This window comes from Grammomys surdaster, unplaced genomic scaffold (genome assembly GCF_004785775.1).
Source record: "Grammomys surdaster isolate TR1022 unplaced genomic scaffold, NIH_TR_1.0 191, whole genome shotgun sequence".
NCBI classification, from domain to species: domain Eukaryota; kingdom Metazoa; phylum Chordata; class Mammalia; order Rodentia; family Muridae; genus Grammomys; species Grammomys surdaster.
This window is the reverse complement of record NW_021604636.1, coordinates 14,151,012-14,163,855: the sequence shown is the minus strand read 5'-3', so window position 1 is coordinate 14,163,855 and position 12,844 is coordinate 14,151,012. Positions and strand designations below refer to the sequence as shown.

At 40.8% G+C, this 12,844-nt stretch overlaps 1 protein-coding gene across 1 annotated transcript in view; it reads left to right on the top strand.

Moving 5' to 3' along the window:
• Positions 1–331: 331 nt before the first annotated feature.
• The window catches only part of Tnfaip6 (TNF alpha induced protein 6), a 20,338-nt gene continuing 7,825 nt past the window's right edge, over positions 332–12,844 (top strand). Inside the window, exons 1-3 of the mRNA XM_028769305.1 lie at positions 332–501; positions 5,668–5,805; positions 9,401–9,562. Of these exons, the coding sequence (XP_028625138.1) occupies positions 408–501; positions 5,668–5,805; positions 9,401–9,562 (394 nt within the window). The 5' untranslated portion in view covers positions 332–407. The remainder of the gene's footprint in view (positions 502–5,667; positions 5,806–9,400; positions 9,563–12,844) is intronic.

Below are 12,844 nucleotides of genomic sequence, written 5' to 3'. Positions count from 1 at the left end.
CAATTGTTTCAGGATTTCTCAGGGAATCCTGCTGGAGTTCAGCTTTCTTTAATCACTCCTGAATCTGCACCAAAAGACACAAACTTTGTAACTGAAAAGTTTTGGTGACTGACAGAAATAAACGAACTTGTTTCTGAGAAAGAGACTTTAAAACGTGGATGCTTCTCCTGCGCCCTCCGTCCGTCCTGGTTGCCAATGCAAATGAGTCAGAGGGCTTGCTTCAGACACAGAACTAATTGTGTAACTCCGCAAAGGAAAGTGCCATTGGAGAACACATGCTGACCTCACAGCCGAAAAAAACTATTTAAAAGATGTGGAAACCAGATGTTTCAGCCGCATTCCAGCCGCCGCTCTGAGAATTTCTTGTGGGCAGCCCCGACATTGTAACCGGCTCTGCAACCGAAGATATGGTCGTCTTCATTTGCTTATGCGTCTTGCTGTGGGAAGAGGCTCATGGATGGGGATTCAAGAACGGAATCTTCCATAACTCCATATGGCTTGGTAAGAAACTCCACTCGCGAGCTTCCATGGTGGGAATATCGATCCATTGACATCATATAGGATTGAATCGAAGGAGAAAAACAATTCTAGCATGTTCAAAACTGGTATTTTCACAAAAAAAAATGCTTTAGAGAGAGAGAGAGACAGTGACTGGCATGCCATTAAACAAAGAAAGTTTTCTTTTAAAATTTTAAGGCTATCCTTTTACACAATGTATTGTTCAACAAAAAGAAACAGGTTAATATTATGCTAACATTGTAAAAATATATTTCATGATTTCAAAGTAGATAGGTATTTCTTTATGGAACTAAACCCCTTCTATAATGATTTGTTTTGTTTTGTGTTTCCACCGCATTGGCAGTAAGGTTTCAGGTGAGATGGAGCATGCTGAGGTTCTGTGCAGCTTGGAACTCTGTGTACTCTGAGCTACAGGGTACAGCTTGACTTTGCTAACTGCCTTTCAACTGTTCTAAAGCTGGAGTGTGGTACAGGAAAAAAGATGAATACGCTTTGTCCTTTTTCGTGTGTTCATCAGGTTTGGTTCTTTTTGTCATGGAAGTACTTTCCTAGACTTTTGGTGAAGTGGGGAAAGTTCTTTTTGTTGTTTTTGTTAATTTAAAAAAATGACTTGGGCTAAAGGCTGAAGATGAACAGAATACTAATAAATGAATATTAACACAGAAAACTCCAAATTCCTATTAGAGCACTCAGAACAACACTAGAATTCCTATGATTCAAGTTGGATGCTACATTTTGTTCATTGTTGTATTTAGTAGAGAAATTTTTTTGATTGTTTGTTGGGGGGGGATCATCTTATTCTTGTACAGAATAAAAACAAATAAAGACAAAGCAAAATTAACCTAGATCTTGGTTGTATGCTTGGTAGGCAGCACATGGCTGTAGACTATTTTTCCCTCTCAGCAGTGTTCTCTGTGGTAGAAACTGCAGCCATGAGGATTTCATTAACAAGCTGGATTTGAAATGCACAGTCTTGCCGCCTCTTCTTCCAGCTTGAGCCGAAACTAGCTGCAGTGTGACCATTTGGTCAAGACGGGCTCTGAAATTTGGTAGACGTGTGCATAGAATCCAACTGAGGTACTCTGTGCACATTTGTCAGAAATGGGGAAACACCATAGAACTAGTAGGAATTAAAGTCATATGGGGATACTTTGAAAGGCTATCAGATCCTCCTGGGATGGGGTGATCTGAAGTCATTGTTTTTGTAATGAATGTATACACTACAAAAAAAAATTGTAAACTTGAGTTAAAAGCAGTTCTGCCCCGAAGAGGGAGTGAAGCGAGCCCAACCTTTGTGAAGAGCACACTGCAGAGGCTTGAGACCCTGTCAAATGCTTTTTCAATCTGGGACAAATTACTGACCAGTCAGCCCAGCACAAATTGGTTACAGTTGGTTGGGTCAATATAATATTAGAAACTGTTTAAGGAGAAAAGCGAGTTGGATTCAAAGGGAAGGATCTGGTAGCAACTGTGAAGAACAGGACGTTTAACAAGACAGGAACAGACAGATCAGTGTGTGGATCGCAAACACCAAAGACGGAGATCAATTATTTTCAGTCTTCCTCTTGGTTCTGCAAAGAGCAGGAAAACTGCATACTATAAGATCCTAATGGGGGCTACTGTTATCATTATTCCCATTTGGTAGATGAAGAAACTAAGGCTCAAGTAGTGATGTCTACAAGGTTACTTAGCTCCTCCAGAAGAACCAGAACATGGCAGAGCCTATAGTCCAATGTTGTCACTTGCCAAAAAACAACAACAACAACAAAAAAACACCTTTTTTTTTCAATTTTATAAATTAAATGGAAGATAGAAAAATGAATAAAATATTGTTTCCTTAGACACATGTATCTTTTAAAAGTTAGAGTTTCATTGTACTAAGTTTTGTCTTAATAGCTGAAAATTCTAAATCCATAAATATTTTAAATAACAAATAATACTTTAAAATAATGATAGTCCTGATTTCATACCCCTAATACTTGGGAGGCCAAGGGAGGAATATTGGGAGTTCCAGGATAGCTTGAAATACATGGCAAAAACTTGCCTGAAAATAAATTAATAAGTAAAGCTAACAAACACATACATAAAATGCTTTGTTTATAATTGTCTGAGCAGGATCGAGTGTGAGGGTGCACGCCTTTAATGCCAGTCCTTAAGAAGCAGATGGATCTTTGTGAGTTTGAGGCTAACATGGTCTACATAGTGAGTTCCAGGCCAACCAGAGCTAGAAAATGACATTGTCTCAAAAAACAAACAAACAGAACAATTTCATATAGACTTGTTCTTGAGCAAGAAGTTCTGTAGTCACCAAGATTCAAGAGACTGAAGGAGGGCAATAGAGTCCACGGTAAGCATAAGCTACACAGTGAGACTTCGTCATAAATTATTTCATTAACTGCATTAATTAAATAGTCAAATATGGGCATCAAGAATTCTGTATGTTTGCTCTTTTGGCAAAATAGAATAGAAACATTTAACAAACTGGAATTATGGCACATGAAGTTTGTTATTTCTGTTAGTATCATATTACCCAAACACATGCCATCAATTTCCGTTAGCTTTGCTTATCTGCTTGTTTTTAATTACTGGTAAGATAGTTTGAAATTATGTTCTAAAATTGCTTGTTAACCTCTCTCCAGAAATATATTTCAAGTGTAGAGTAAAATATTAAGGGAAACAGCTTGAAGAAGAGTTGGCACCCATTAAAATAATTAGTACAATTTTTTGCATAAAATTTTTTACTCTAAATTCTTGAAATACAGATAGATTTCAACTTCTTAATTAACAACAATATTTATAATAAATAATTAAATTAAATATGCATCCTTCTCTACCAAAAGGCATAGTGTCTCAGATAAAAATACTTAGTTCAGTGTGGTGGCACACATCTTTTAATTTCCTGTGCATTGGTGTTTTGCCTGCATGTATGTCTGTGTAAGGGTGTTGGATCCTCTGGAACTGGAGTTACAGATAGTTGTGAGCTGACATGTAGGTGCTGGGAATCGAATTATCATCCTCTGAAAGAGCAGCCAACGTTCTTAACTGCTAAACTACCTCTCCAAGTCCCGGTGGCACATATTTTAATGTTCCTACTTAAATGGCTGACAGAAGAATCACAAGTTCTAGACCAGCCTGGGCTACATACCAAGACCCTATGTAAAAAAACAAAAACAAAAAAAACAAAAAAAAAACCAACAGGGCTGGAGAGATGGCTTGTGGTTAGAGAGCACTGGTTGATCTTTCAGAGGATAGGGATTCCATTCCCAACACCCTCCTTGTAGCTCTCAACCACCAGTCCCAGCAGATTCAATATCCTCTTCTGGACTCCTCAGACACATGTGATGCACAGACATGCACGCAGGAAAAAAAGTAACACCCATACACATAAATTTCAAGATTAATAATAATAAAAAAAGATAATCTACTTTAGTTGACCACTCATGCATATCTAAATTTTTTGAGGGGACAGCAGGGTCTGATCCACAATACCTAGGAAATGTCATCAAGCTGCTTAAATGAATAAGGAAATTGATGGTTGTATTGAGGCTTTGCCTCATGAAAGACACCTGGACAATAAGTCATTTACAAGATGGAAATGATCTCCATTGATGTTGATCTGGTGTTGCTAGCATTTTCTTGTCCATAAGCATGGAATGTAAGCTCAGTTGGTAGAGTGCTTGCCTAGCATGCAAAAATTTCTGCTTGGGTTCCTCAGTACCAATAAATAAATAAATAAATAAATAAATAAATAAATAAATAAATAGAAAAGAAAAGTGTTATGCCTGCAATCCCAGAGCTCTGGAGGTAAAGGCGAGCAGAACAGATTTCAAGGACTTCCTCAGCTTCAATTCTAATTAGAGGCCAGTCTGGCACCTGAGACCTTGCATCAAAATAAATGAATGAATAAAAATACCAAATTGACCGTTGTCTTCTCTCAGCAATGGACTCTTACCATTTAATTTACGAGCGCTGGATCCTTGGAGTCTTGAAAAGCCTGACACACAGCCAGCGTCATTTCCCGTCAAACTGGTGGAGTCAGCTTTAGTTTGAGGAAAAGAGAAAAAAAAAAATGAGTTGAATCGGGACATGTTTCTAGATTTTTGTCTTATTTGCTGAGGCACTCAAGAATTCACTGGAAACATCTCCATGGAGGCCGACTGGACAGATCAGTATACAAAAGCTTCATAGTAATCTGGACAACTGGGTGGTTCTATTAGCACTATTGGAGATAAACTTGTGACCATTGTCTGGGGAATCTCTTCACATTGTTTCTATGGAGACATCACTGCAGTCCCCAAACAATTCATCGAAACAGTGACCCACTGGAAGGGAAGACAGGGCGTGTGTGACTTGCAGTCGCCTAAACTATGCTGGGAACAGCACGGAGCAAATAAGTCAGGGAAAGAGGTTAGAGGTGTGTCAGGCTTTCCTCAGTCATGTTCACATCTCTTCTTTAGTGTTCTACTTGCTTCCTGAGGAGCCTGTCAGATTTCCCCACTATGTTTAAGTTCTTTACTAAATTTTCAGCTATATCATCTTAATCATACCCTCAAATCGGCGTGTCCTCCCTCCTTGTGAGCTTCCATTTTTACTGGTTTATTTTGCCTGCTAAGCTTCCTTCATCTACTATGAACCTATCCAATCTTTTTAATGGCTTTTTTTTTTTTTGAGACAGAGTTTCTCTGTGTAGCTCTGATTATCCTGGAACTAGCTCTGTAGACCAGGCTAGCCTTAAATTCACAAAAATCCACCTACCTCTGCCTCCCTAGGCTGGGGTCAAAGGTATGCACCACCATGGCCCAGCTTTTATGACTCTTTTTAAAGCCAAAGGAATACCAAAGCTGTATTACTTGTGGTTAGTCTATAAATACAATACTATGTTGTATCAAAAACTGTCTTTCATGCTATCAGAAACTGTTTAAACTCCAGTCTTTATGAGTCCTATATTCCCCCTAAAATTCTCTCTCATTCTCCCCCTCCCACCTTCCGAAAAGCTTTCTAACAATAAAGACTTAACTACCATGGCAGATGACCTAGAAATTTCTTTGCCAAGAACATGTATCTGATGTAATCCTCCCGCTGAGGCAAAATTTCCTTTGTTCCACAAGAATGGATAACAGTGCATTGATGACGTTCTATAATTCACAGAGCAAGCAGCAGGCGTATACCACAGAGAAGCTCGGGCTGGCAGATACAAGCTCACGTACGCAGAAGCCAAGGCCGTTTGTGAATATGAAGGTGGCCGACTCGCAACCTACAAGCAGCTAGAAGCAGCCAGAAAAATTGGTAACTGATTGGATAATATTTTTTCTTCTTATTCACTCTTGGGAGCTTGGGGGAAAATCCACCTTTTCTATAACTCTTATTAAAATTTTTCTCTAAAGCTCTTTGGGACCATTCTCTACATTGAGAGATATCTGGGCTTCCCTCATTCCTTCTGCTTAGAGTCAGAAGTTCCTGGTAACAGCATCTCATGAGGGTTGGGGACCATCCAGCGATAATTAAGAAAATAGAAGTCATGGCGGGAGTACAGGGAGTTTGGGTGAGGCGCTGACATGAAATTACCGATCAGGAGCTTCATTAGGAGAAAGAGCCCCCCAACACCATCATCAGGGACTGCAGGGACACGTGATTGGGACTTGAAAATCAGGAGAACAAGAAGTAAAATGAAGCCTGTTAGGGAGGGAGGGAGGGAGGGAGGGAGAGAGAGAGAGAGAGAGAGAGAGAGAGAGAGAGGAGACTTCCTTTAAAAAGAGTGGAACTTCATTAGCAGAGAGCTTCAAGTGGGAGAACAGGTGAGAGGGCCAACATGTACAGCTTGGACCTTGATGGAAAAGGTCTTTGAGTCCTAGGAGCAAAGGGAGGTTTCAGACTTCCATAGATTTCTAGGGGGTGTCCAGAAGCTCCAGTCATGTGATTTAGCCCGGCTTAGTCATGTGACTCCTAGCACCGCACTGAGCCACGTTCTAGCAGGACCACAAACTTACCTTGCAGCTATGAAGGGGAGGAGCTACAAGGTCACAGCAGGCATGCTACTTAATTCTCTGTCCTCCAGATTTCTTAGAGAAAGAGGCAGATAGAGGGTCTGTGATCTAAAAATAAACACCAAAGGAAAATAGCACCCCCATTACCTTGTTATCACTAAAACACTGTGTGTTAATGTTACTGCAATTGGTACTCCTTTAAGTATAGTTCTGTCTCTCTTGGCATGTTAATGTTGGTTTCCTTTGCTATTAAACTATGCAATTTTACAAACAAATTCACTTAGTAGTAGCGCAGGATCTCTGACCACCACAGCCAGTGGTGTAAGGATCCGAGGTAGGCAAGGAAGTAGTTGGGTTCAACAGGACTCAGCAGTTGGCTTAGACTTTGGGAGTCTGACTCTAGGTAGTTTACTTTAGGCATATTTAAGTCCATCACAATTGATGACAAGGAACTCAATCCTGTGTGCACAGTAAAACATGACTACATGGAAATTCTATGTAAAATGCACATGATATCTTCCATAAAGGTAAAAGATTGACAAGATCACAACAGGGTCTGTAGTTTCAGCCACACAGCTAGTGAAAAGGTCACCAGACTATTAACCATGTCTGTTCCCAGACTTCTAGGCAGAAAATAGGCTACACATCCCTCCCTTTGAAGGGACAACCCTGTGTGTATAACATTCCCGGTTCCCAAATGCTTGTCTGTGAGCACAAGGACTTCTGAGCCTCCTATGGCAGCAGAAAAGTGACAGCTTAAGGAACTTTTCTCTTAGTTTTTTTTTTTCTTTTTTTTTTTTTTTTTCCCTTTCAAGATATGAGTCCCACTCTATAGTCCAGGCTGTCCTCAAACTTGTGATCTTTGTCAAGCTTCTGCTAACCTCACACTGGGACTACAGGTACACACCACCATGCATTTGCACCACTGTGTCATAAGACTAAAAACAGTGAGGTAGGAAAAGAAACTGGGAAGATAATAATACCAAGATACCTTCTGAAAACTCTAGCAATTAACCATTGCTCTTATTTGGGCTGGTTGATTTTTGTTTTTGTATATTTTGCTTGCTTGTTTGGAGACAGAATCCCACATAGCCCACGATGGTCTCAAATTCTCAGTAACTGAGGCTGGTGTTGGGTTACTCCTTCCTCCTTAGCCTCCCAAATCTTGGGACTACAAATGTAGTCGCACTATATAGCCCCAGCCTGAAACTTGATTGTAGACCAGGCTAGCCTTGAACTCACAGTTATCTATCTCTGCCTCCCAAGTGCTGAGATTAAGGGCATGGACCACCATGCCTGGCTTCTACTATTTGCTTATAAAAAAGCTAGCTACCTTCTCCCTCATCAGAATTCCTTTCCTTACAGGCAAATATCCACACTCATTATTTTTATACTTTATTCAAGACAAACATGCAGCAGTAAATTATTCTACAGCAGCAGAAAGGGATCATTTCCAGGATCTCTACTGATAAGCAGAATCCAAGGATGTTCAAGTTCTATGGATCAAACCCAGGGCCACACCCTGCTGCACAGGCTCAGGAACGCAGCCATAGACTTATACCCATAAATCCTTTGTGTTTCCCTCGCTTGCTTCCTTGACTTTTTTTTTTTTTTTTTTTTTTTTTTTTTTTTTGGTTTTTCGAGACAGGGTTTCTCTGTGTAGCCCTAGGTATCCTGGAACTCATTCTGTAGACCAGGCTGGCCTCGAACTCAGAAATCTGCCTGTCTCTGCCTCCCAAGTTCTGGGATTAAAGGTGTGCGCCACCACCGCCCGGTGCTTCCTTGACTTTTATTGTGTATTTTGTTTTTGAGACAAAGTCTTGCTGGTTTCAAACCTGTGATCCTCCTGCCTAAGCCTCCTGAGTAAAGACATTATGGGCATGAATACCCTGCATATTTTAAATCAGACATTGTTTCTAATATCTATCATGATATGAGCACCATGCAAATATAGCTCTGAGGAAATGATGACAAGAAACATGTACCTGTACGTGTTTAGATATACATTTTTCTTGTGGCAGAGATTGAATTTGGGGTATCATGCATCTGAGGTCAATGCTCTGCCACTGAGCTACAGCCCATCTTAGATGCAGTTCTGTAAGGAAGTAAGTTCCATTCCCGGTTTGTTGGATGCACAGAAGGATGGCTGAGAATTTTCACTTAAATGCACGTCCAGCTTCTCAGACAACTACCAACTACCCCAGTGACCTGAAATCAATGGTTCTCATACTTGCCATGGCCCTTAATTCTAAGCTATCTGCATTTGGTTTTGTTTCCAAATAGGACCCCTAGCTAGTAAAAGTCATAATTCAATTTTTATAGTCAGGCATGGCGGCTACATGCCTGCAATCCTGCTAGCCCTTCAGAGGTGAAGGCAGGAGCATTAGGAGGAGTTCAAGGTCAGCCTTAGCAAAGAGGGAGTTTGAGGTCAACCTGGCTCATAGGAAATAATGTCTCAAGAAAAAATGGTGAGCCAGGCATGGCAGCTTTAATCTCAAGACACTGGAGGCAGAGGTAGGTAGATCTCTGTGAGTTCAAGGCCAGCCTGATCTTGCAAACCAAGTTCCAGGACAGCCAGGAATATGCAGAGAAACCCTGGTCTTGAAAACAAAACACAGAAGAGAACAAAACAGAAAAAAAAATGTTTTATTTGTATTCAGACTTTGGTTTAGTGTTTTGTTGGTGGTGCTAGGGTATTAACCTCAGGCTCAAGGTTTGGTTCTCACTTTGTAGCCAAGTCTGACCTTGAACTTAAAATCCTTCTGCCTCAGCTTCCAGTGGACTACAATTGCAGGCTTTTCCTATTTCTCAAGGGTTTGGCCCCTTGAGAAACTTACAGTAGGACGTGACAGTCTTTTCCTACTAAATGAATCCCTAAACTTCTCTTCCTCTTTCAGGATTTCATGTCTGTGCTGCTGGATGGATGGCGAAGGGTAGAGTGGGATACCCCATTGTGAAACCTGGACCCAACTGTGGATTTGGGAAAACGGGCATCATTGATTATGGAATCCGGCTCAACAGGAGTGAGCGGTGGGATGCCTATTGCTACAACCCACACGGTTTGTTCTTTACAATGATAATTCTGTGCTTGCAAAGGTAGTTACATAAACAACAGCAAAAGCTGTTACCTACCAAGAGATTACGAAAGAAAACAGCTTTTCCATCTAAAAATGAGTGAACATGATGATGGTGGTGATAATATTATACCCACCATTCATGGGTCCTTTCTTATTGTTCAGAGACCTGAACTGTATTCCCTCCTTCATATTCTCACTAAAGAAGGAGAATTATTCTTTGTTTATGTTCTTGGACAACATGACAATGTTATTTATCACGTTACAGAGCCTTTCCGGCATTTGCTAGCACACTGATATGATGAAGTGTTGGAGTTACCATATATGAAATTCCATATTATAGTAGGAGAGTGATAGCCACAGTCTAGGCTCCTGTCACAGTCTTGTTTAACAGTACTGACCATCAGCGTAGCCTTGCATGTCCATAAGCAACATATAGCACAAGATTAAATGAATTCCAAGTAGGAAGAATTTTGCTTAGAGCTGGACACTACATGTTATGAAATATAATGCAGTGAGTGGGTATCTTTGGCAGGCCCATGCCAAGGTGTACCCCTGAGAAATCATGCCATGCAACAGATGTGGTGTAAAAGAGGTTTACTGGGAAAAGATAGGGGAACAAGGACCTGGAGAAAGGATAAAGGCAGACAAGCGGCCATGTAGACAGGCAGACAAACAGGAAACAGAACCATGAGGCAGAGAAAGAGGTGGGCAGAGGTGTGTGTGTATGCAGAAACGGAGGGAGGACACTGAAAACAAAGAGAGAGAGCTGCAGTGGAAGGTAACACCTTCCCACCCACCCCCAGACCTGGTGGTGAAGGCAGGTCATTGGAGGCAGACTGTGACATAAGCAGTTGCTAGGTCCCTGAGAATAGGCCAGTAGAATTGCCTATACACTAACACTGCACTCATTCAAAACAAAATGCAAGGCATTTATCACAGGACTATGACCAATAAATCATTTTGGTTCCTTGTTCTGTTTTATTTGGGTTTTGTTTTTGTTACTGCTGTTGCTTTTTTGGGGGTTTGGTTTGTCTCTGTTTTTTAGACAGGGTCTCATTGTTCATCCCTGGCTGGCCTCAAAGTCACTATGTAGACCAGGCTGACCAAGAAACCACAGAATGCTGGGATTGAAGGTGTGTGGCACCACCCTGGACCGAATCAATTTGTACACACCTCAACACTTTTAGAACTATACTATACTATACTACTGCCATTGTTAATCATTGCCAAGAGTCTAGAGTGAAGTCAGGTTTGGTAGCATATGTCTTTAATCTCTGCCATTGGAAGACAGAAGCTGGCAGATCTCTGAGTTTGAGGTTAGTCAGGACTACATAGTGAGTCCCCAACCATCCAAAGCTATATAGTGAGACCCTGCTTCAAAAATAAACAACAAAGTATAGGGTAAATGAAGCAGTGTCATGAATGGGATCTTCCAGAATCTACTGTCATCTAATAAGGATGCCATCTTAATTCATAAATCTTTATAAATTGATGCCTTTTCTCCTGGCAGCTAAGCACTTATTCTGGGAATATGTGCACAGGATCCTGGGAGAATTGCTTTCCCCAAGTTCTCAGGACATTCAGTTTCTTTAGACATAGTATGTTAATTATATATGGTGGGGTCAGCTTGAGGGACAGACAGCTCCCTAAATTGCTATTAGGAAAACAGCTTGTCAAAATACATTGGGATGAAAAACTAATATCAGAAAAATTAAGCAATCTTCATTAAAATCACCATTAGAGCTGATGGAATAAGCTAGAGTAGGCTCCTTAAGTTTGTAGAAGTAGGGGCTGAAAAGTTGGCTCAGAGGTAAAGAGCACTTGCTGCTCTTGCAGAGCATCAGTTCTAATTCCTAGCACCCACACGGTAATTCACAGCCTTCCATAACTCTAGTTCCAGGATCCCAAAGCCCAGTTTTTAGTTTTGAGGGCACCAGGCATGTTCATGAAAGTGTTCAAGAATATAGTTACTCATTCAAGTTAGAATTGTGAAATGATGCATACTAACTTCATGTATGAATGCTTTGGTTTTTAAGACAGAATTCCCCAGTGCAGCAAAACAAACAAACAAACAAACAAACAAAACAAAAACAAAATCCTGTTTTCTCTCTCTCTCTTTCTCTCTCTCTCTCTCTCTCTCTCTCCCCCACCTTCCCTCCCTCCCCTTCCCCTTCCCCTCCCTTTTCCTTTCCTTATCCTTCCTTCCCTCCATCACTCACTCCCTTCCTCCCTCTCTTCCTCCTTCCTCTTCCCTCTCTCTCCAGGGTATAACTGTGCATCCCTGGTTGCCCTTGAACTCACTATATAGACCACGCTGGCTTCAAACTCACAGAGGTTTGCCTACCTCTGTTTCTAGAGTGTATCACCATTGTCAATATGTATGAATGTTCTCTTTACCAATTAGAGTAATAGCCAGGCCTGGTGCCACAGGCCTATAATCCAGCACTTGGAAGATATAGATATGAAGATCAAGGCTCAAGTCCTGTGTTGGCTACGTAGCAAGTTCAAGGCTAGCTTGGGCTGTATGAGACCTTGTCTTTAAAAGACATATAACAATATTAATAGTTACTTATTGAATATATTCTTGCTTGACCTGGTGACACATGGGTGAATCCTAGTACTCCATGGACTGAGGCAAGAAAATTGAGAATCTAAGGCTAACCTGAGCTACAAACACAATTTCCATTTTTTAAAAAAGAGTACTTTTAGAAAAAGTTTTCAAGTTGGAGAGATAACGCAGCCATTATAGTGCTTGCCTTGCAAGCATGAAGACCTTAATTCAATATCCAGAGTGAATTTTCTGTTGTTGATGATTAAAAGGATTTTTGTTTTTTGAGACAAAGTCTTTTGACATAGCCATGACTTACCTGTAGGTTTCCTATGTAGACAAGCTAGCCTTGAACTCACAGAAATTTGCCTCTTAAGTACTGAAAGTCCCAGAACTCATGCTAATAAACAAACAAACAAATAACAGCCAGGCATGGACACACACACACACACACACACACAATCCCAATGGTAGCCAGGCAAAGACAGCAGGACCCCTGGGGCTTGAGGGCCATTCAGCCTAGCCTGCTTGTTGAGTTCTAGGGCAATGAGAGACCATGTCTCAGGAAGAAAGAAAGAAAGAAAGAAAGAAAGAAAGAAAGAAAGAAAGAAAGAAAGAAAGAAAGAAAGAAAGAAAGAAAGAAAGAGAGAGAGAGAGAGAGAAAGGGAGAGAGAAAGGGAGAGAGAGAGAAAGAAAGAGAGAAAGAAAGAGGGAGG